The 23,233-nt window shown below is 37.6% G+C and overlaps 2 protein-coding genes and 1 long non-coding RNA gene across 5 annotated transcripts in view; 2 read left to right on the plus strand and 1 right to left on the minus strand.

Annotated features, from left to right (window-relative positions):
• Nucleotides 1-23,233, plus strand: part of LOC125501686 — a 45,175-nt gene that overhangs the window by 1,998 nt on the left and 19,944 nt on the right. The gene's annotated exons all lie outside the window — the stretch shown is intronic.
• LOC105693975 (zinc finger protein 510-like) lies at nucleotides 1,899-12,568 on the minus strand. Its single transcript, XM_012414256.3, has 3 exons — nucleotides 12,226-12,568; nucleotides 10,695-11,243; nucleotides 1,899-4,171 (listed from the first exon to the last, which is right to left on the minus strand). Exons 2-3 carry the CDS (start codon nucleotides 11,226-11,228, stop codon nucleotides 3,545-3,547), a joined length of 1,161 nt encoding a protein of 386 aa, XP_012269679.2. The 5' UTR covers nucleotides 11,229-11,243; nucleotides 12,226-12,568; the 3' UTR covers nucleotides 1,899-3,544.
• Nucleotides 16,358-19,730, plus strand: LOC125501683. 2 transcript variants are annotated; one of them, XM_048658071.1, is made up of 4 exons: nucleotides 16,358-17,043; nucleotides 17,489-17,516; nucleotides 17,591-17,656; nucleotides 17,773-19,730. In XM_048658071.1, exons 1-3 carry the CDS (start codon nucleotides 16,359-16,361, stop codon nucleotides 17,604-17,606), a joined length of 729 nt encoding a protein of 242 aa, XP_048514028.1. In that variant the 5' UTR covers nucleotide 16,358; the 3' UTR covers nucleotides 17,607-17,656; nucleotides 17,773-19,730. The 2 variants fall into 2 exon arrangements, with proteins under 2 accessions (XP_048514028.1, XP_048514027.1); XM_048658070.1 differs by having other exon boundaries at nucleotides 16,358-17,656; nucleotides 17,773-19,726.

Below are 23,233 nucleotides of genomic sequence, written 5' to 3' on the forward strand. Positions count from 1 at the left end.
TTCGTGTTTTAACCGTAATTTTCTCGAAAACGGTTGAGTGTCTACGGATAAGCCGAAACACGCATCCGTTTTTTTTTTGCTATTCTTTCATCCTGCGAAGTTTCGTCAAAATCGGTGGGTGGCACTTGGCAAGGTTTCCTTGTTAGCGACCCCCGACCATCGCTCATTTTTCTATGGTTGTGTGGCGTCCGTGTGAACGAAATTGCATATTACCACATAAGCTCTATGATTACCCTCACTCCTTGCCCCTTGGTAAAACACATCACTCTGAAACTGCTTGGGAAAATTCATTGAAGTGTGGCGTAGGGGGTCAGCTACAAACGAACGAAATTGCTTTGAATTAGTAATCGATTCATTTCTGCGAGGCTGCAAATCAGCTGACACTGGACCAACTCGTGGCCCACGGACGCACAACACAATTACCTAACCTAACGTAACCCTGTGAAACGTGCGCTTGGCGAGATCATAAGTGGCAGAGATGGACAGAACAACGCGATGAGAAAAAGGTCGGCATCAATGGAAATTTTCAGCAGCGCACATACAATGATCCCTACTTTCCTTTATGAGTTGGTCATTCTAAGTCAAAATCAATCAATTTAAAATATCGTGTGCGTACTCATGCGAGTGAAAATTACCGCCTAGATATATTGTGCCAATAATGCGCGGACGATGTCAAGAGGAAAAAATCGACAATTCGTGAACTAGAGCGTTACCATGAATTTGGCCCCCTCAAATTTTGTTTCGGATTGTTCCTCAGTAACGGGCTTCTGTGCAGATGAAAATTTTAACTGACAAATTGTGAGCGGACACATGCAAAAAATGTGCACAAATTAAACAAAAAAATCCAACAATGTCGAAATTAATTCTGAGACGTATATTTTTTACTATATTATTTTTGGAGCAAAACTTGTTAACCATGGGTTCTCGAAGTCGCTGATTCCGATCCTGATGTCAAAGTTCGACAAGGGCTACAATTGAAATTTTTTCAATTGTACTCCAAAATTTCAAAAGAACAACCGCTAAGTACGCAGGGGAACAATTTGGCAGATGCAAAGCTATCGTTTCATTCATGACCTTCGATTTTGTTTACGATAAATTTTGATAATACATTTGATCAAATCAGAGACTTTAGAAGCTACTAATATACGAAGAAATGGTCAATTTTTCGTATTTGATTTTTATCAAACCTCCATCTTTAAACGGCCATTTTGGATTTCTGCTTTTATCAAATTTTTGTATCAGACTCGTAATCAGCCCCCCAAGCATTGAGCAACAGGTTTTCCCTACAAAACAATAAAATGGAAAGGGGGCTTGAGAAATAAAAACGTATAACGTCCTCACTGAAGGACATCGCGCTGCGAGAGGTTGAGGGGTGCATACATAATATATCATGTCAAAAATCTTATATAGTTATGTTTTATCCACGTTTTACCTGGTTTTACCAACGAATTGTTTACCCTATAAAACAACTTTCATCAGAAGATCGATTTTCATGGAAAAAAAATAAAAATGAATAAATACTGTGGTCACATGAAAGAAGTTTCAGTATTTCGTAGAAAAAATAATTCGGCCATTATTCATCACTTTCAATATCATATTACTTCGGTTGGAAACTTTGGTTTGCGAAATATTTGATTGGGACGTTTAATTCTCTGGATATATCCTTTTTGCAAATAGGATTCCATTTGAAGTTATTTTTAAAACAAATGAAAAGTCCATTCAGAAACCGTGGGAAGTGATAGATCTTTGGAAAAACTTTGACCCCGTCAAATCTACGGATAATCATTTAGAAATAATTCTATTTGAGTAATTTTACCGGGTGATATTCGTCAGCTAATTAGAATTATGACAAAGCGGCAGTTTATTATTGTATTTGTGTTCAAGTTGAATATTCGAAATTCATAGTGTAAAACACCTATTGTTTTATTCGTCACGTTCACAACATTTGATAAAAGATTGACCGTTTACTCGGACATTTGTCAAATACATAATATCTTCTTTCATAAATACATAACTCAGAAATTTGTTCCTGATTTACGGCAAACGCTTATTGAATAACATTATAATCACATTTCAGAGCACAAGTGTTGCAGATGACAATATTTTCATATTTCGAAAACAAAGCAGTAGACGACTTCAAAAACTGACATGATTTAAGTTTTAGTGATGGCTCTACGTTGCCTGGAGTTAATTCCATTTCCATTACAGAATCTTGGAAACATACGTATACAATATCACTTATACAAAAACACAATTATTTATACATATATTCCTACGCTTTCAAGTGTCCGAATAATCGCAGTGTTTCGTGGCTCGTCGATTTCAATTTTGCATTTGAGCAGACTGTGAATGATGCGAAATCTGATACCTTCGCCCAATAGAGTAATTAATTATGAAGAAATATCAACATTGATACAATTTCTTTTCTGATTCTCAGGCACATTAGCATAGTCTTCCAAATGGTCTTCCAAATTTTAATGCTCCCGTGTGGGCTATAATATCTCCGAATAAATTTAAAAAAAAAATCCAGCAAAACACCCAGGTTTTTGTTTCGATACCGAGGACTGACCTAAAGCCATCGGATTTTCTCATTAAAATAACACTAGAATTTTAGCACTTCTGGGTTAATATTTTTTTCCGAATACATTCTTGCTCCTAAGAATCTGAAACCAAGCTAAATTCGTACCTATAACAAAACAGATAGTAGTTCGAAAATTATTTCGCTAACAATATTAATCTATAACATATTTATACAATACCAAGTAAGAAGAGGTAAGAATTCCACCAAGTTTTCAGTCTTTTCAAACAAGTATGTGATTGAAAAGAACCATCAGCCTGGAAGTGCTTAATATCCTATGTTATTCAAATGAGAAAATTCGATAGCTTTGGAGCAAACCATACAGTCTGAGATCGTGACTGAGATATCAAAGTTTTTCACTGCAACGTAACGTCATGGATACGGCCGACAAACTCATAGAGATATACGCCGTTTCGGAACCGGTCTTGAATGACCGGTATAAAACTCTTTTAAATCAATGACTGGAAAAATCGCCTAGATTTTAGTAATTCATTGGCATAAAAATCTAGACGCCATTTTTGTGCCATATTCTACGAAGAGGTTGAAATTACAGAATAGATGTACTCACAATAAGATGACTAGCGTATTCGCGCCGAACACGCTAAGCGGACTACTTTTTCCGGGTCCGTTAAACAATTAATGAAATTTTTGTCATTCCGTTCAACTGAACAAGAAATATAAACGCAGGCAACAGCGTTGGAATTATGAATTTTCACAAACAATCCTACCCAATTCTCGAAATTCGAACTTTTGACGTTGCGTGGCTGGCCCTAACATGCTTCTTGGGGTTTCCCGAAACGCTGTTAAGGTTTCAGCCAATTCGAAGAATACTGCCAAAGAAATAGTCAGTTTGGCGTGTTTCGTCTGATAAGTATCTAGACAATTACTACAACGAAAGTACCCGGTAATTCTTTTGCAGTCTTTGACTTTCGGCTTTCGATAACGAAATGCAGACAAATTTAAGGTTCATGCATTGAACTCAACCGGAACGAGAAGGGTAAACTTCGGCTGATCGACCGACGATTCTTCTGAGACGCACGCACTAATGCTGTTTAAGAGATTCTGTACCGCATTCTGCGTCCCTGGATGCTTCCTTTTAAAATGTTCGCGACGATGCTTCGCCTGTTTGAAGGTGCTTCCGCATACGTCGCATGCGTAGGGTCTGGTTGCTTCATGCGAGCGTACGTGACCCTCGAAGTGGCTTTTACGGACGAACTTTTTTCCGCACTGATCGCAATTGTACTGAAATCGGCCCTCATGGGCTGCCACGTGCGAGTTGAGAGTCCATTTTGATTTGAAGGTTTTCCAACAATAGTCACAGCGGATTTTACCCGATGTAGTATCATTTGCGTTTTTGTTCACGTTTTTAGTAGTTTTCGCCGCTACACTTGCGTTTTCATTGATCTTTTCCTGGCTCTGGTCCCCAGTGAAGAATTCTTCATCAACGTACTCCAATTGTGACAACGACCTGAGGTCAGCTAAAGTTGATTGCCCCTCGACGATACTACTTGTGTGTTCTCTCATGTGAACCTGGAGCTCACCGTTTTCATCGAATCGTAATCCACAAAGAGCACACATCGTAGACATCGATTTCTGAAAGCAATTAAAGTAAAATCAGGCCGTACAGCAGCACGTGTATAAGTACAATTGGCATAAATGCATGATGACCCCATGCGAAATTGTGATGGTTCCACCATCACAATGATTTCTGTACCAAGACTGAATAATAGAAGGAGCAATTTCTTTACACGCCTCTCCGATCTTTTTCAACAAGTGGCGTAGCGATGACGGGAAATAAAAATCACTAGCCGATAGAATTCGAAAATCTCATTCGGAAATATATAGCATGCTTCCATTGTAGAAGGTAAAAGAGTACTTAATGCAATCGAGATGCCTGGAAATTTACTTTCTCCCTAACTAGGAATTAATATTTACCATTCAAAATCAATTTCGTGGAATAATAATAACCTTCCGAAATTAATTCTAGTGAACTTAAAATAATATAAAACTAATGCGACGAGACCGAATTCAACAATATTATTTATGGCTATAAGCGCTTTTATTTCCGACTCAACCGTGGAGACAACTTTTTTTACCTGAAAGGCGGGACTAAAGTTGAATCTGATTCCGTAGTATACTTTTCTCCCGCATTTTGCGACGAAAAGTCAATTTGCGGGACAAAAAGTAAATTAACGGGTTGAAAAGTGGTCTTTTCAATTGATTGTGAGTCGGGAATGAAGTCCTATATGCAACGCAGGAATAAAGCTATAGTTCATTCCCTCGGACTTACTGTTCTCCCGAAAATTCCCTTCGGGTGAATACTTAAACTCACCTTCAGGAATTTTGCTCGGGCAGTAGAGTCGTCCGCGGGAATGAACTGTAGCTTTATTCACTTGTTGCATAATGTACTATTAGTTAAAAGTGGACTGGTGAATATGGGCCGAATCCACTGCAATTTAATAATCCACCGGTATACTATAGAAGAGTGGAATGAATGCGGACAACAAGCCAAATTATCAATTGGAAGAATATGAGATTGTAAAAACAATTCAAAAAGGAAATTAAATTGAATTGAAAGATATTTTGAAAGATATTGAAATATATTCTGCCCCGAAAGAGAAAAGTAGGACATTCACTCCTGTGCATAAATTGGTAAATACGCGGGAATAGAGGTCCTACTTTTCTCCCGTGGAGCACATACTGTTTTTTCTCCAACTGACGCCTAAAAAGTTCGATTTTAGAACCGCAAACAAGGGACAAAAGTTCCACTTTGTTCCCTCATAGTTGACAAGTGCGCACACGTGGCGTGCGAACTGCGAGGAAATAAAAGTGGAACTTTTCTCCGGCGTGTGCGGGTCTAAAATCGAACTTTGTAGGCGTCGGCAAGAGAAAAAATGAAATAAAATAAAAAATCGGAGGTCGTGGGACTTAGCAGGCTGGTATAATATTACTATACAAATATTCTGGATTCTTTGTTTCTGAATAACCTGCCAAGCCCCGCTACTCGTTTTTTTTTTTCAAATTTGATCTAATTTCTTTTTTTCTTCTGAAGTTTGTCTTCGAATTAAATTGATTTATTTTTTTTCCATTTTCTTTCGGATTTTACATTCATTCATTTGATAATTCTAGTCTTCTCTATAGTACTTTTATGCATGATGCAATGTAACATACAGGTATGTACTTGGCATAATAATTGATTTCAATCCTATTTTTTCTGAAGAATTTCATGTTACGGTTATTTTTGAGGAATGACTTTTCGATGGCAATTGATTTGGATAAATTAATGTACTTGGCGAAGTTTTTTGCACCCGAGGTGTTTTTTGGGGATTTCATGACTTTTTGAAAGAATTTTTTTACTTCCTCATCGTAGGAATGCATAGGAGTAAATATTACCGCTATTTCCAAATTTTATTTGAAATTTAGCAAAAAAAATTTTTTCATGCAAAACTTTCAAATTTATTTGAATTTTTCATTTTGTTCAGTACAGCTAGGCGTTACGCATTTCTTGTACATACATACTTCGTTTACTACAAATAATTGATTTGGATCCTTAATTCTTCCAAAAATTAAACTTACGGTTATTCTTGAGAATCGACTATTTATCGTGGCGATCGATTTGGAAAAATAAATGTACTTGGCGATGTTTTGTGCACATGACGTGCTTTTTTGGAATATTCATTTGAGAAACTGAGAAAACTGTTACAAGGGCACGCGTCGCACAACCCACAATTCAGTAATGACGAACCCGCCATTTTTATGGTTGCTCCACCATGTTGGATTTTCCAACAGACGACACGCAGTCAGCGTGGCAAAAGAGCGCCACTATTTTGAGGGTCATGAAAAAAAATCGGCGTGCGGAGCGGCAAACTCATTGTCAGTAAGAAATGAGACGTGTACCGTAGACCGAATATACTAACGCTACCTATTAGTATTAGCGGGAATGATAACCATTTTGCCACTCGATAGAAATATGGTGCGATCCGTAACGGCAACCGTAACCGGTAACAGTAACCATACCTCCCGTCTATAGCATTTACGTGAAATGGTTTTGCTTGGAGATTTCATACGACATTATAGCTAGCGTCCGGCGACGACCACGGCGGTGCGAATCGTGAAACGAGCCTATCGGTGATCAGATATCATATCTCAGTTCACCGACGACCGATTTCATTGAAATTAGGCTTAGACGAAAGCTTGTTACCGATTTATACAGTGAAAGTGAGTCCACATTTGCTGTAATGTTATATGTATAAATATGGGAGCTATTTGATGAAACGCGAACCCAACTCCGCTTCTGAGCTCCCGTCGCAGTAAAGATACTCCCGCGCCCGTTCTTTCGAATTTGTGTACTCGGCGCGAGACTATCGCCGAGTCTCTTGATCCTCCTCATTCATGACATTTCCAAATCGATTCTTGGGTCGTACTCGGCCGTACATATACATCACGGCGATGTCTAACGAAAATCCCGTCACGCCACAAATTGCTAATGGTGAATTTGTTTCATATTCAAACTGTTATTAGTATGTATTTATTTAACTATACCCGATTCGCAATGAGCCGGCATGATCTAGAGAGAATCATCCAATCATATTTAATGAAACGTGTGGAGAAATTAGAATAAAATTTAAATTGCAATCACTGTATGCAAATCATTATTCACAAGTGACGCGCGACGCCATGCGGATTACACGCACATATTTTTCCGATGAGATGGAAGTTCTAAATGTTTTCGCTACTGAAATATAGTCGTTATCCTCTCGAGCCATCGAATATTTGACTTCACACTCTGTGGGCAACTCCGTTCATCAGATCGACTTCTCTCACCAAAAGTGGACATTATAGACTGCACGTTTATCTTGAGATTTCATACGGGAAACTGTCCGATGCTTGGTGAAACGATAAAATATACTCCAGAGTCCGAATCTGTGAGGTTCATATGCTTTCGGAAGAAGGCTCTGAAAAAGGTTTTCAGGAAACTGTGCCTTTACTCGAAGAAGTCATGTCTGAAACGAAGGTGCGAATCTGCCATAGATACCAAAGAAACTCAATTCAAAGTTCGAACAACCCAAACTTTGCCTTCTAGTCGTATTGAAGTTGAACAGAAGCTATTTTTTCGCCCTTGTTGTTAGAACTACAGCGATTGAATGACAGGAAACAAGTTCTAAAATGAATAAAAACTATTTTACGTGGATTGTGAAACGAAGATCAAATGTGAAGTCATCTGTAGGGTGTATCGATGGCGAATAAACGACGAATTATTTAAGAACACGTAGACTACTAACGGTTGTGTTCTTGCGGCTAATTGAAACCAATTCTATCGGAAATATGATACTCATTAGGGTGGTCCTTATTTTGGATATGTTTGAATTTCTTTTGACGATAGTCCTAAATTGGTTCGAAATATATAAAAAAAAATGCCTGCCAGATTTCAACCCTCAATCTCAACATTAACCCGTGCCCCTCGACAGTCAAAGTTTTGAATGTAAATAACATGTGGAAATGTCATCTCGTTCTTTGCAATTTTGTAAGTCGTTAACATATATACTTAAAATTTTAGACTCTATAGTTTCTTGTAGGAAATTTAACGTTCTACAAAAAAGGTCTCTTATGATTTTTCGTTAACTTTATCGGTTCACTTGATATTCGAATTCAAATTTGAATGAATGGGCTATATCAATTTGCCACACATATTGTAAAAAATGTAATTAGAAACATATCTTTTTGTTTTTATCGTATCAATATATTTTATTTGTTTATGTTCAATATATCTATAGTATTATTATAAGGATTTCATAATACCTTCCTTTTTTTGTCATAATAATTTTCGATACGATGATCAATGTAGAGACACGGTTGTTGAAAAGAGAACGAAACTTTAGTAAAAACTACATCATAATAAATTCATAACTACGACAGATTCATCTGAAAAAAAAATGAAAAACCTATTTCGGGCTAGATACTTCAACTCACTTGACGTATGAAAGAAAATACTAAATATGGGAACTCATGAAACATGGAGTCTGGGCGAGTCAAGTTGGAATTTTCCACATGCATGGAATGATACTGCCCAGGTAAAATATTATTTAATTCCGAACGGCTTAAGATGATCGCAATTGATTTAGTTGCTCGAAGGATTATTGAACAATCAAATCGAATGTGTATAATCACTAATGACTGTCCTTCTACGTACTACCTCTGGAGAAATTAGAAGATCGGAATACTCGGAGAGAAGTTTGAAACTAAATTTATCGCGATTTGACTTATATGTATTTGGGGAATTCCACGCCAACTCGCAATCAGACACCATTTAGCTTGGGCATCTACAATTTTCTTCATCATTTTTTGTCTCTCGGTATTCATTAAGAGATACCTCCACACGAATTTTCAGCTTATTTTATTCAGCTATTTTCGGAATATGATCTTTGAAAAAAAATTGAAACTTTTTTGATTGCCCATAACTTTGCGAAAAATAAACCGATTGGATTTTTTTTTTTTTTTTTTCAATTTTCGGTTTTCAACGCACTTCCAAAAAAGCATGTCTACAAAATTATCAAAGCTGTATTTCCATACGATTCTCGAGCTATAAATAAATAAATATGAATAAATAATCAATGTTGATTTTTGAAATAGAGGTCACTCATTACGCAACTTTTGAGCCTGGTTGGGTGATGGGACGACGAGAGAAGATTGGGATAAACATACAACAATTTTAATGATCAATTGAAAGAATACGAAATTGGAAGAAAATCAAAAATCAATGAAAAATAAAAGATTAAACTAGATTGAAAAACAAAATTTTATTAAATGAAAAATGTTGGAGTACGTAGTTCTTGGCGGGCTAATTTTATGTTCCCTTGCAAGGATTCTGAATTCTTTCACTAAAAAAGCCCGCCAAATCCCACGATCTCCCATTTTTTTAAGTTAATTAAATTATTTCTCCTTTTTTTTTTATTGTTTTTTGCTTCTTCGGATTTATTTTTATTGATTTTCTTCCAATTTCGTATTCTTTCGATTAATCATTGAAATTGTTGTATGTTTATCCTAATCTTCTCTGGTCTACTCGTAAAGCAAAGTTCCATATACCATAGCATATACGTTCATACTTGGCACAACAATAGATTAGGATTTTTTTTTCCATTATTGATGACTTATTTCGATTTTTCCAACAAAACCAATTGGATAGCACTTATTGTTAAACATTCAACATATTTGGCGAACTCTTTGGTACCGTGTGTGCCTTTTTGGCGAATTTTTTGTGACCCAAAAGTTGGGTGAGTGACAGTTTTTTCTAGGAAAATTTCGAAAAAATCGATCGCTACCTGTTTTTCAAAAATCAACCTTCAATATTTACAGCTCGAAAATCTTATGGAAATACAGTCTTGATAATTTTGTAGATATTTTTTTCTGTAAGTGCGTTAAAGACCGAAAATTGAAAAAAAAGGAATTCAATCAGTTTATTTTGGCCAAAGTTATGGGCATTCAACAAAAGTATCAATTTTTTTTTCAAAAATCATATTTCACAAATAGCTGGACAAAATAAGCTGAAAATTGGAATGGAGGTATTTCTTAATAGATACTGAGAGATAAAAAATTATGGAAAAAATCGGAAGTGCACAAGCTAAATGGTGTCCGAGTTGGTGTGAAATTCCCCATTTTCAAATGGCTCGAGCCATTAGGACACCCTGGGTCAAAATCATACGCATAATATTGCAAGGTATACGTCATCGGCCGTATATGAGAAGAAAAGATTGATGGCCGATATGTGCCTCCTGTATTTAGTTGCCAAAGTCACATGGAACTATCTCTACAAGTGTACCGCTTTCCCATCAACCGTGAAATGAAGGAAAGACATCGGAACCCACCATTACAAATTTTATATTCTGGGTTGGTTGTTTTTTTTTTTTCTTTTCGTTCTTTCTCTTCTCTTTCACAATATTTTCAGCCCGCAGGGGAAGTGACAATGATGCTCGAAAGATCATAATCGGGATAACGGATGTTTCTAACCGGTCTCATTATGTAGTCTTATTTTTCAGCTTCATTGCAATTTGATTAATTGTTTCTGAAACTTCGAAAACACATCTATGCGAGTGACATTTCTAATTGTACTTCAAACTACCTTATCATGCGTAGCCAGGTGCGCCTTAAGTTTCTTCTCATTTTCATATTTATTTTTGCATATGTAGCATAATAAAACTTGCTGGTTGTTCGTTCTCTCGTGAATTTGACTGTGTTTCTTGAGTACAGCTTCGCTCAAGAAGTGCTCACCACATATCAAGCAATGATGCTTTTCTTCATTCATCGTAGCCGAGAGTCTTTCCTTTTTAGCCTCGTGCCTCGCCATGTGCCGTTTTAGGTCGTGGGCCCTGGAAAAGGCCCTGCCGTAACGGCTGCACTTAGGAAAAGGACATCCTTTAGCATTGTTGGCGGCGCAAGTCTGCTCTGGAGGCGAAGTGGTCGGTGAAAAGTCTTTTCTACAATCGTTGTAAGCGTCTTTCACAACAACCTGACCTGGTGTCATTGTTGCCATCTGAGCCGACAATGGAATTACAATAGAGATAATCTCGTTGGATCCACTAGTAACGATGGGTCCTACATGGATGGCCGAAGAGCTGCCCAGTTTCATCGTTCCTGAGATTATACTCGATGCCATTTTGTTTGTTGTGCACTTAGACGAAAAAGAAATAATGGACAAGTTATTTTCATCAATAGTTTTTTTATACTCTAAGACTTAACGTCTCCAAGGGTGCGAAATAAACTTTTTAAGCCATGCCGGCATTTTAGCTTCGGTATGAAAGGAGGTGTGTGTGAGGAACGGCCATTTAAAGATAAAAGTGAAAATGGAAGTGGAATATGACGTACAGTGCAACTGGGATGAGAAAAAATGATGACACAATTTATATGCAATGTCACTTTGTGGTTAGACGTGTGATATAATTTCGTGAACAGAAATGATGACAAAACAACTTCGATTGATTCAAGGAAGGACTCTACTGAAGTGATGACAAGAATTAGTTTTGGTTTTTCAGATCGTAAAAAAACCAGTCATATCAAAAAAACTCATTCCATTATGTTTGGATTATAGTAAACAGTATATTTGGAAAAAAAATTTCAAACTTCTGGAATAGAATAGTATGCGACAGAAATCTATTGCAGGCATTTTTCAAAATTCCACACCAACATTCTCTGTACTATAATCTACGTATTGTAGCAAGCGTTCTTGTATTCAACCTATTTCAGTCATTTTTAAATCCAAAAATCGATGTTTGGCATTTTTTCTAGTTTGTCAGTGGAAGTCCCCTTTAATTTCCACTATTTTCACATGCTATTTCAACCGATAGGGGTTGAAATTTATCGTTCAAAATTTTCCAATGTCTCCGAGACGTCGGCTTACGCGAAACATGTAGATAAACTTTGTAGTTGCTCTAGATACCATTGAGATATGAACGAGAGTATAGCTGTCATTGCTGTTAGCTTTTTGGGTAAACGTGTGATCTAAAGTAAGCGTCACGATATTGTCACATTTGTCCACCAAATAGTAATCTAACAGTGAGATCTTCGCAGCACTCGGCTGTGCGTAGTTGAAGCATCTAACTGCATGCAGGCAACACCTACTCTAACATGAATAAATGTGTGTGCAAATGACTCACCAATTCTCACGTCGTCTCCGCCTCGACGTTACTTATGGTCCTGAAGTTGTAGCGTATTAGAAGTGGCGAGGGGAAGCCGATAAAATTTCAGACGATACGAAACCACGCGACAAAAACAGTTCATTCACTTGGACGTGATTGCTCGGTGTAACGGTATTGAGATGCTGGGACGCGGGATGCTTCGTATTTCGGCTAGATTCCTAATCGGTCTGTCGCTCACGGACAGATACTGCACACTCATTTTCCATGACACGAAGAAAGTATCCTGCTATGCCGCCGTGCGCAGTCGCTCACTTATGGTTAGCTATATGTTACCCACAGTGCTACTGTGAAAACACCAATACCAGTCGATTCGCTCATGCACTCATGCAGCCAGAATCATTCGCAGGGACGTAGGCGTAGGAAATTAGACTTCGAGACTTATTATTCAAATATAATCAGCAGCTTACCTCGCTTTTCTGTTACTGACGCAAGTGTCGGCAAAACTCGTCATAATTCAAATGCAATTATCTACTCGAGTAGAAGTAGCGCAAAAACGCGTCGATCTCTTATTTTTAGCGTTGAGTTGGACGATTGGTGATTGAAAATTATTCTTGCTTTCTGTAAAAGAATGATGCTACTTCCTAAATTCATCCCGGTAAATTAACCATACAGTCCTACACTGTGTGGCGCATGTCCAACGCAACGGCTACCGCATCCAATCAACTTAACCGGGTGTAGGTATTACGGTATAAACCTCGGTACATACGGTCATTATATAAAAAAACAGCATATACAAATGCAGCAGAACCGTGAAGGCTGATTCTTGGATATGATATACGAGGGGCTTAGAGAAGCTTAATTTGAAATTATCGATCAAGATTCTCCATGAGCTTCCTCCACCATCTTGAAAAAGTAGTTAATTCTTTTTTTGCGATAACTCGGCTCTTCGTCATGATGCGAAAATTGGGATTGCATATTTTTCTGTTGTTTCTTTTGCGCTCTACAATTGACGCCCTATAAAATTTTCACCCATGGTTGATCGTCATTGAGATATCGAACGAGAAAGTGCAAAATTAGGATAAAAAACTTCTTTACTGATTTTTCCTTTATCGTCATACACATCGACAAAATATTTATTATAGGCCAGTCATATTAGCAATTCGCTTTGCTAAAACGAATATGGAAAGGGGAGAATGTAGAAAGGGGGTATGAAGAACTATGGCTCCGATTTTTTTGCATCATGTGACCCTGTATTGCTTAATGTTATAACGAATCTACGGATTTTCGGAGAACGGTTATTGCGGCAAAAGTATTATACCTACCCCAGTCGAGTTTGCGGCTACTCTCAGGGAAACTCCATACAAGATGTGGTTTCAATCTTGCAACCGTAAGTGGAAAATTCGGAGAGTTGCTTGCAAAAGACGAAAAAAAAAACTCGCGGTTTTTTTCGTTTAACGACAAAATTAACGAAAATACATAAATTGTTAGAAGAACTTAATTTTTAGAGGGCGACGAGACGAACAACTTTTATCCGAAGCATTTTGTCGTAAGACTCATTTCACAAAAGATGTATGGCGCAAAGTGGGTTTTCAAATATTTAACAATTTTTTGCCACCAAACCCGGTCCTAGTTTTAAAAGACAACTTAGGGGTGTGTTCTAGGGGGTGAAATGAGCTTGTGAAAAAATCGGCCAACCCATGTTCCGCCGAAGCAATACTTTCTTCAAATTCGGTCTAATATGACTGGACTATTATCCAACTTGCACAGCATGGAACCACCTGTAATGAAATTCTTTTTATTTTTGCTTTTTAGATAAGAATTTGTAGGATATTTTGCGAATATAGAAGAATTATTATATTGATATGAGATTTCGGCTCTGTTTGCTTTTATTGAAATATATGAATCACACATCATTCACGCATCATGCACACCAAGAATTAGAATAAAATTTGTAGGTAAGTATCATGACCATATATGTATATAGGTATATGGGGTAATCCATACTAAATCGACCCCTTTTGAACCCGATCCCTTTAGATTTTGCTGACACTTTTCCATCCTTTTCTACTCTTTAAAAAACATTTTTGAGAATTTTTTATAAATTTTTTGTCCAACCTCAAAAAAGTTATGAATTTAAAAAAAAAATGGCTTTTTTATTTTCAGATAGCCATAACTTTTTTAGAAATTGACTTTTGGGTACCTTTTTTCTTTAAAAATCTTTGTTTTTGAATGAACTTTTCGAAAAAATACACGAAAAACATGTAACATAATCAATTATATAAAATATGTAATCATTTTTTTTTTAGTAAAATCGTAATTTTTTCGAATTTCGCTATTTTTTTTTCCTCAAAAGAAAATTCAATTAATTTGACAACTATCCCTGTTGATCCCGGAGTGGGCCGATCTGATTTTATATTTTTTTCTTATTAAAAAAAAAATTGTCAAATTTTCGCAAATGGAACTTTTTTTGTTTCCGTAAACTTTATTTCTATCATAAAATAAATATAATTTAACGATTTTATGATCTAATATTTTCAATTTATAGACTTAATTTACGAATATAATGACTAATTTGATGATTAATACAGTTAATATCCAATGATTTCACCAAAACAATACAAAAAATGATTTATCAATTTCCTGATGGGGCTCCTCAACAGTTCAAAAACTTAAAAAATTTTGTAAATTTATATTATGCTGAAGACGATTTTGATATTTCTGCTGAATGGCATTTTTCTGCGACTGCCCATGGCAAGGGTCCGTGTGATGGAATTGGTTATAATACAGCATTAATTTATTTAAATGACAGATATTTGAAAACGAAACCAATTGTAGGAACTCAACAACTACATTGTATAATTCCGGACAAAATTAGTTGTTTGTATGTTCGAAAATTTTCCAACTCTAATGAACACAGAATTTGTAAAATATTGAAACGCCAGAGAAAAAATTAATAAATAATTTTTTGTATTGTTTTTGTGAAATCATTGGATATTAACTGTATTAATCATTAAACTTAGTCATTATATTCGTAAATTAAGGACTCACATACTACATACATTTTTTTTTTAGTTTTTAATCTTGTAGCGTAATTTTTTTGGTATATTTCACGACCTTTCGATTGAAAATATTTTGAAAATTGCGTCTATGGCAGCTGAAACATTGGAACAGCGCGCTATCGCACTGTTCGCGTACGCTCGCGGATGTTTCGCGCTTTGTTTTGTCCAGCCGTCGGTCATTCATCAGATTGAGATCAATTGTTACTTCGACATTGCGCGCGGTGAAATGAATAGAAAACGTAGTTGTACACAAGACAAAGAGTATTGTTTTCGACGTAAGACCCGTAAGTTTTATGGAAACCATTTCACAAATGTAAGTCAAGATGAAGAAGTGCCCAGGCCAAGAAGTGCATCATTAATAAAAATTGAAACAATCGATGAAAATAACGTCGACAAACAGGCTAGCGGCTACCGTTGTATCGAGATCGATTTGATGTTTGGCCAATTTCTGGATATTATCAACGAACCCAAGTGCGAGGGGACACTCGCGATAAGTGAAATAGATATCAGAGGCCTTGGATCGAAATTTCGAATCAATTGTTCTATGTGTGGTGTATTGGGGACAATAAACAGCTGCTGTACGGCGGGTCCACGGAAGAATGTTTATGAAGTAAATCGCAGATCTGCCTTAGCTATGAGAGTTATCGGTCAGGGTCGAGCTGGCTTGCAATCATTTTGTACAGTGATGGATATGCCACCTCCCGTTAAACAATCGACGTTTGACTTGATAACAAGCAAAATTTCAGAGGTGAGTCAGACGGTAGGTATGAAATCAATGAGTGATGCAGTGAAAGAAGAGATAGTGCTGACTAAGAATAATGAAGATGATGATGCTGCGCTACCAAATTTGGTTGTTTCTGGGATGGTAGCTGGAGGACGAGGGGTTTCTCTTCTCTCTACGGGGTATGCATCGAAGTTGGAGCCGAGAGTGGAAAGGTGATAAATATTGAAGTGTTGTCATCATATTGCGAAGCTTGTGAAACTTGGGCCAAAACATCTGATACAGAGGAATATCAACAGTGGAAAGTTGCACATGAGCCCGTCTGTAATGCGAATTATAAAGGTAGTGCGGAAAGAATTGAACCCGTCGGGATGGTGCGTATTTTTCAAAGATCCGAAGAAAATTATTGTGTACGTTATGTCGGTTATATTGGAGATGGGGACGCAAAAACGTATCAGTCAATTGTCAATGCCAATCCATACGGCATCAAGGCAGTAAAGGAACTCGAGTGTACGGGCCACGTACAGAAACGTATGGGGACAAGGCTGCGTAGGTTAAAAAAACAAATGACTGGTACAAAACTCTCTGATGGAAAAAGCTGGACTGGAAAAGGTAGACTTACAGATGCCTGCATAAGTCAAATTACGAGTTTTTATGGCAATGCGATTAGAGCTCACGAAAATTCGGTAGAAAAAATGAAAGACGCAATTTGGGCGATTTGGTATCACCGTCGCTCTTCAGATGAAAATCCCTCTCATTACCTGTGTCCGCCTGGGCCCAACAGTTGGTGTAAATGGCAAAACTTACCAGCCACAAGAATCCCTGACAATGCTTGTCACGCGAACTCTCTTCCCGAACCAATCATGGATGCTATAAAACCAATTTTTGCGGACTCGACGAAGGAGCATTTGTTGGAAAGATGTATAGGAGGAAAGACTCAGAACGTAAATGAAAATTTAAACAACGTAATTTGGAAAATGTGTCCGCAAACGGGATTCAGGGGCGCAAAAACTGTTCAAGCTGCTGCTTACATCGCTGCTGCAACTTCTAATGATGGTAAAAAGGCCATTCTGAATGTAATGAAATTACTTGATGTAAAACCACAGAAATTTGCACTAGTGGGTGCCAGAGAAGCGACCTTTACAGCCCGACATGTCGACCTATTTTGTTCTACAGAACATCTGTTGGTAGGCCGAAGACTGTGTTGTGACATTTTATTTTTATAAATATATTTCCAAAAATGCGCAACTATTGAGTCGATCCAAAAACCTTTACACCGCATTCATACATGTAATAAATAACATAAATTGCTACAGGTAAGTATAAAGACGCTGTACATATACAAAACGAAGAATCAATGTAAAACGTGTATAAATAAAATGGTGGTGATAAAAATTGGTCTCTGGGGATGTGAACATAAGTAAAATGATAAGATTAACTTTTTCTTTATATGCTTTAGTTCCAATTGTTCACTTATCTTTTTCACATTTCTTATTTGCAGGTGCTGATCAAGTTGGACGTCGATGGAGGTGATTACGTTTCAATTACGATTAGTGTGTCCTTTTATTTCCATTTCTTGAATTTGTAAATTGGTCCTTTGCAGGTACGTCGATAATTAAAAATGGATGCTCCAGCGGTATCGATGCTCGTACTCAGAACAGGCGATGAGGTAAGTTTTGTTTTAAAATTATTTATAAGTCCTTGTTCACTTTGTAAAATATTATCTTATTAATTAAAGCTGACAGTCACTGATGATTATTTTAATATTGGTTTCTTTTCTTTCAGCTACAGTTTAATGGATTACACTGGATTTACTGCCTCGTGTTATGTGATATTTTAATAAAATCGAGAACCAGCACAATTACGTCCTGTCTTGCCGCTTATTTTCCCCAGAGTAACTTTACTTGTCCTTATCCGGTTAAGGATTACCTTAAACCGCCAGAGTCATATCTCAATCTATAGTTCACATTTGGCCAGTTATTACGTGACACAGGTGTCACTCTATCTATAGCGCTACTTTTAAATCCTATATCGTTACAGTGTTCACAGCTCGCTAATGAAATGCGGCTCCCTGATCGATTTGAATCACCGCTGGATCGACCTGTCTCTCGACCAGATTATTTCTTTTCGAAAAACGGAGCCTTCTCCGAATTTGTGGAGCTGCAACTATTCGATCTAGTTGAACTGCATGTTTTTACCAAATCCGTGTATCGTTGGCGACAAGCTCTCGGCCTACTCGAACGATTCGACTCTCTGCCACTCTTAACAATAAGTATATTAAATACCCAAAACAGGATAAAAAACTTTTTTTTCATTTTTTGGTTGCTCAAGATTCGTCGTGCCTCGCAGACAGCTATCGAAACCTTCTAAAAACCAAAAAATGTTCAGTAGAACTGGAACATACCAGTCACAGGAAGACGTATCTTTTGGATAACGTTCATTCCTGTCTAACCGGTCTCGAGAATGCAACCGCTTTTTTCCGTATTTTTTCTTGAATCTCTTCTGCAAATCCCGTATTTTCCTCCAGATTTCTCCCCTGGAGGATCTGCTTATTCTTTTACGTCGATATACCCTCGGCGATCTGCTCCTCAGTCTGCTCCTTGACTCTGATTTTTTCATTCCGTAGCTTTTTTACACGTTGTTTGAACCTCACAAAGAAATACAATGAGGATCGTAGAGCGGAGAGTATGCAGGAGGCAGAGGATATGGTGTTTTGTTTTCCCAGCGTATACGAAATTATAAACTGTGTGATAGAACCGCGCAGGGCACCGCTATTACAACTATGATCTGGAGGACGAGACGACGTAGTAAAATCAAGTTACTTTTATGAGTAATCTATGATGCATTGATTATTGTGAACAAAATTTGAAGATCAAATCTTTGATAACTCATTTAAAATATCATAGAACGCACATCACATGATCCTAATCCAAGGTAAATATGAATACCATGACGCACAATTTTTCGGTTTCAGCAATAGTTATTCACAACATTCCTTTCTCTGAATTGGTTTCACCTTCAATACGTTCTTCGTTTGATAAATTGAGAAGCTCTTTGCGGCAATCAGCCCTTCGCTTAAATTGATTGTTCAAGACACATATTTTTATTCGATGCCGATTTACTGCAATTAACATTTCGTTACAGAGTCCCGAATTTTACGAGCAAATGATCGGTATTTAATTGTATTTTTCATTTATCGACGGCAAAAACTTATAGAAAACTAACTATTGAGCGAAAATTTTCTCTATCACGGCACGAAATTCCATGAAAAGCTAGAACGAAATCGGGCTAGCGGTTCCGGAGTCATGGGGGTTCAAAATTGGCGACAGTCACAATCTTCTTCTTCATTGCAGACGAATTTTAGACAATTTTTCTGTTCTCAGTATTTTAAAAACCGATGTGTCAAAAAAGTTGAAATTAACAGAGTTCCTTTGTATTAACGACCCCCGTTTGCCTTTCAAATTTTATCCAAATCGGATATCGCATTCAAAAGTTATAACTATTTTACTAAATTTGATTAGTTCAAGCATGCGCAGCTGTGTAAATTGAAGGAAGTAACATGCATTAAAGATGATGGTCTTCTCTCCAATCTGATGGCTCTAAGGATGATGTACCAGTGACGATGAACTTGTTCATCATGCAGAGATTACAAATCGGAATCATCGATATAGTATGGGTCTTTAAATTTTTGTTGACTGATTATTGAATATGGGCCATTCCACGTGAACCGGATCAGTCACCTCTCAGATATTTTTTTAATTTGGCATGTCGATTGTCCATGGGGAGTTGGATTTTTGTGCCAAAGGATTTTTGAATTAGTGCAAATTTCGATTTATTATGAACAATCGAAAAATTGAGAGGCGGTTTCTTTAAAAAATCATAACTTCGTCAAAAATGATGTTAGATTCGATTTTTTTTTTTGAATTTACGCGGATGAGGCTATAGATTTATGAAAAAAATAAATGGTGCCAAAAAAGTTTATTCATCATTTGTTTATTTGACAATAAATTTTTAAATGATTTTTAAAACACTGATGGATAGCACCGAAAAATTAAAAAAAAATGCTGACATATACTTTGAACTATACTACAGCCTGTGAATTAATTTCAGAGATGCGTTCGGCTTGGTTTTCGAGTAAAAAATCATCGAAGTTGGCGGCGCGCATGAATTCGAGCTCGTCGACGCCTATGCGCGTGATGACGCGCGTCGAGCGACAGAGACCCTATCCACTCTGTACGGACGCTACTTGGTGTACGCTCGACCGCGGTATTCACGAGTCATTTTCGCGATGATCGACACCGTTTAAAAATCTGAAAAAAATTCCATAGCTTCCCCATAACACGGCAAAGCCATAGAGTAAATTCCAGGGATGTGTTATTTCTCGTTTTCGAGATATAGAGACGCATATGGCACTCCGCGCTCGCTACTTGGTAGACACTCGGCGGCGGAATTCACGAGTCATTTTCGCGATGATCGACACCGTTTAAAAATCTGAAAAAAATCCCATAGCTTCCCCATAACACGGCAAAGCCATAGAGTAAATTCCAGAGATGTGTTATTTCTCGTTTTCGAGATATCCGGACGCATTGGGACTTTCCATGCTCGCTACTTGGTAAACACTCGGCGGCGGTATTCACGAGTCATTTTCGCGATGATCGACACCGTTTAAAAATCTGAAAAAAATCCCATAGCTTCCCCATAACACGGCAAAGCCATAGAGTAAATTCCAGGGATGTGTTATTTCTCGTTTTCGAGATATAGAGACGCATATGGCACTCCGCGCTCGCTACTTGGTAGACACTCGGCGGCGGAATTCACGAGTCATTTTCGCGATGATCGACACCGTTTAAAAATCTGAAAAAAATCCCATAGCTTCCCCATAACACGGCAAAGCCATAGAGTAAATTCCAGAGATGTGTTATTTCTCGTTTTCGAGATATAGAGACGCATATGGCACTCCGCGCTCGCTACTTGGTAGACACTCGGCGGCGGAATTCACGAGTCATTTTCGCGATGATCGACACCGTTTAAAAATCTGAAAAAAATTCCATAGCTTCCCCATAACACGGCAAAGCCATAGAGTAAATTCCAGGGATGTGTTATTTCTCGTTTTCGAGATATTATTGTGTCTTAATATGTCCAAGTAGCGAGCGCGGAGTCCCAATGCGTCCGGATATCTTGAAAACGAGAAATAATACATCTCTGGAATTAGCTCTATCGCTTTGCCGTGTTATGGGGAAGCTATGGAATTTTTTTCAGATTTTTAAACGGTGTCGATCATCGCGAAAACGACTCGTGAATACCGCGGTCGAGCGTACACCAAGTAGCGTCCGTAGAGAGTGGATAGGGTCTCTGTCGCTCGACGCGCGTCATCACGCGCATAGGCGTCGACGAGCTCGAATTCATGCGCGCCGCCAACTTCGATGATTTTTTACTCGAAAACAAAGCCGAACGCATCTCTGAAATTAATTCACAGGCTGTAGTATAGTTCAAAGTATATGTCAGAATTTTTTTTTAATTTTTCGGTGCTATCCATCAGTGTTTTAAAAATCATTTAAAAATTCATTGTCAAATAAACAAATGATAAATAAACTTTTTCGGCACCATTTATTTTTTCCATAAATCTATAGCCACATCCGCGTAAATTCAAAAAAAAAAATCGAATCTAACATCATTTTTGACGAAGTTATGATTTTTTAAAGAAACCGCCTCTCAATTTTTCGATTGTTCATAATAAATCGAAATTTGCACTAATTCAAAAATCCTTTGGCACAAAAATCCAACTCCCCATGGACAATCGACATGCCAAATTAAAAAAATATCTGAGAGGTGACTGATCCGGTTCACGTGGAATGGCCCATATGCGTCCGTTGAAAACTTATAAACTAATGAAATTAGTCATACGTGTTCATACTGATAGTCATGAGAATATCGGTGCACTGTAGTGGCAAATTTTAATGAAAACGTGGCCATTATCCAGGGGTTCATCTCAAATTTTTTTAAATTTGAGATACTGACGTTTTTGCTCGCTGATTACGAATCTATTATCGAAATTCGGGAGAACAAAACGGTGAACTTAAAATAGTGTGTGGAGCGGCTGCTATACCAGATTAGAAAACAGGTTTGGGAATTTCAGGGAAAATAATCATTCTCCTATAATTCAGCTACAAGCGTCGCCGCTTTTTTGATAAACATCTGCGGTTTTATAAAAGACATTCACTGCATTGTAGTGACGCTCGTGCGGGGTGATGTGTGCAGCGACGCTGTAGCGGCTGGGTCGCCCGCTCAACGCCTTTAATTTCCTAAAACTTTCATGACGATTGCCGGAAATTCAGCAATACGAGCAATTGTCTGTTACGGCATGAGGAAGTGTACACTTTTATGCAAATTTTCAGCCCGCGTAGATCCGTTTTACTTAAACCGTTCCCGAGATCGCCTCCTTGGGATTTCGGTGACCCTGGGCGCCATGTTTTCCAATATTTTCGAAATTCTCCAACAGGATCCTTCTGAGAAATTTTCCAGGAACATCTCTGAATTCTTTTGAATTTTTCGAATACTTTTCTAAGGAGTGGTGACGCTTCAAAGTTCCCCTACTTCGGTCGACTCCGAAAAAACCACATTTTTCGACCTTTCAGTGGTCATAACTATTAGTGTGTTTTTTTTTTTCAAAATTCTAAAATGAGTCATCGGACACAGAATATTCGCAGCCTTCGAGCCTTTTTCAAATTTCTGCCTTATCATCTTATTTTTCGTAGTATAAACCTCCAAACTGAGGACTCTACACTTTACACGCCGACAGTAGTCAATTGGTAAACGAGAAAGAGGAAGCAATCGAAGGAGGTAAAAGATCAACGGAAGTAAGTTCCGTGGTTCTATTGATTCTTTATAATACCAAAGTTCTTCGTACAGCAAAACAAGAAGAAGCAGACCAGCTTAATTGGAGATAATTTGTTTTAAAATTTATATCATGTCAAGTACGTAGTACAACAAACGCGCTAATGCAATATTCAAGAGGACTGGAGCCATTCTATTACATGTGTGGGTCCAAAGAACAGTTGGAACTGTTCAAAATTGAGCAGCGCAAGGTTAACAGTTGTTTTGTTATGGACACTAGTGGAGGTTCTGCTGAAAAATTAATTCTGCCTAATGAATCCTTGTCACCCGATCTCTTATTGTATCAGTGCGTAGGGATGAACGGTGAAAGAACCTAACCCATTTTCCAGATGACATCAGCAAAGCAGGATGC

Source organism: Athalia rosae, chromosome 7 (assembly GCF_917208135.1).
Source record: "Athalia rosae chromosome 7, iyAthRosa1.1, whole genome shotgun sequence".
In the NCBI taxonomy this organism is placed as follows: Eukaryota; Metazoa; Arthropoda; class Insecta; order Hymenoptera; family Athaliidae; genus Athalia; species Athalia rosae.

Excerpts from the sequence above, each read along its gene's own strand:
- LOC105693975 (XM_012414256.3), bottom strand. The coding sequence starts at position 11,228 with ATGGCATCGAGTATAATCTCAGGAACGATGAAACTGGGCAGCTCTTCG. Across the intron at positions 4,172-10,694 it reads ACCTGGCTACGCATGATAAG|AAATCGATGTCTACGATGTG; the intron begins GTAGTTTGAAGT and ends AATTGCTTTCAG.
- LOC125501683 (XM_048658070.1), top strand. The coding sequence starts at position 16,359 with ATGGTGCGTATTTTTCAAAGATCCGAAGAAAATTATTGTGTACGTTAT.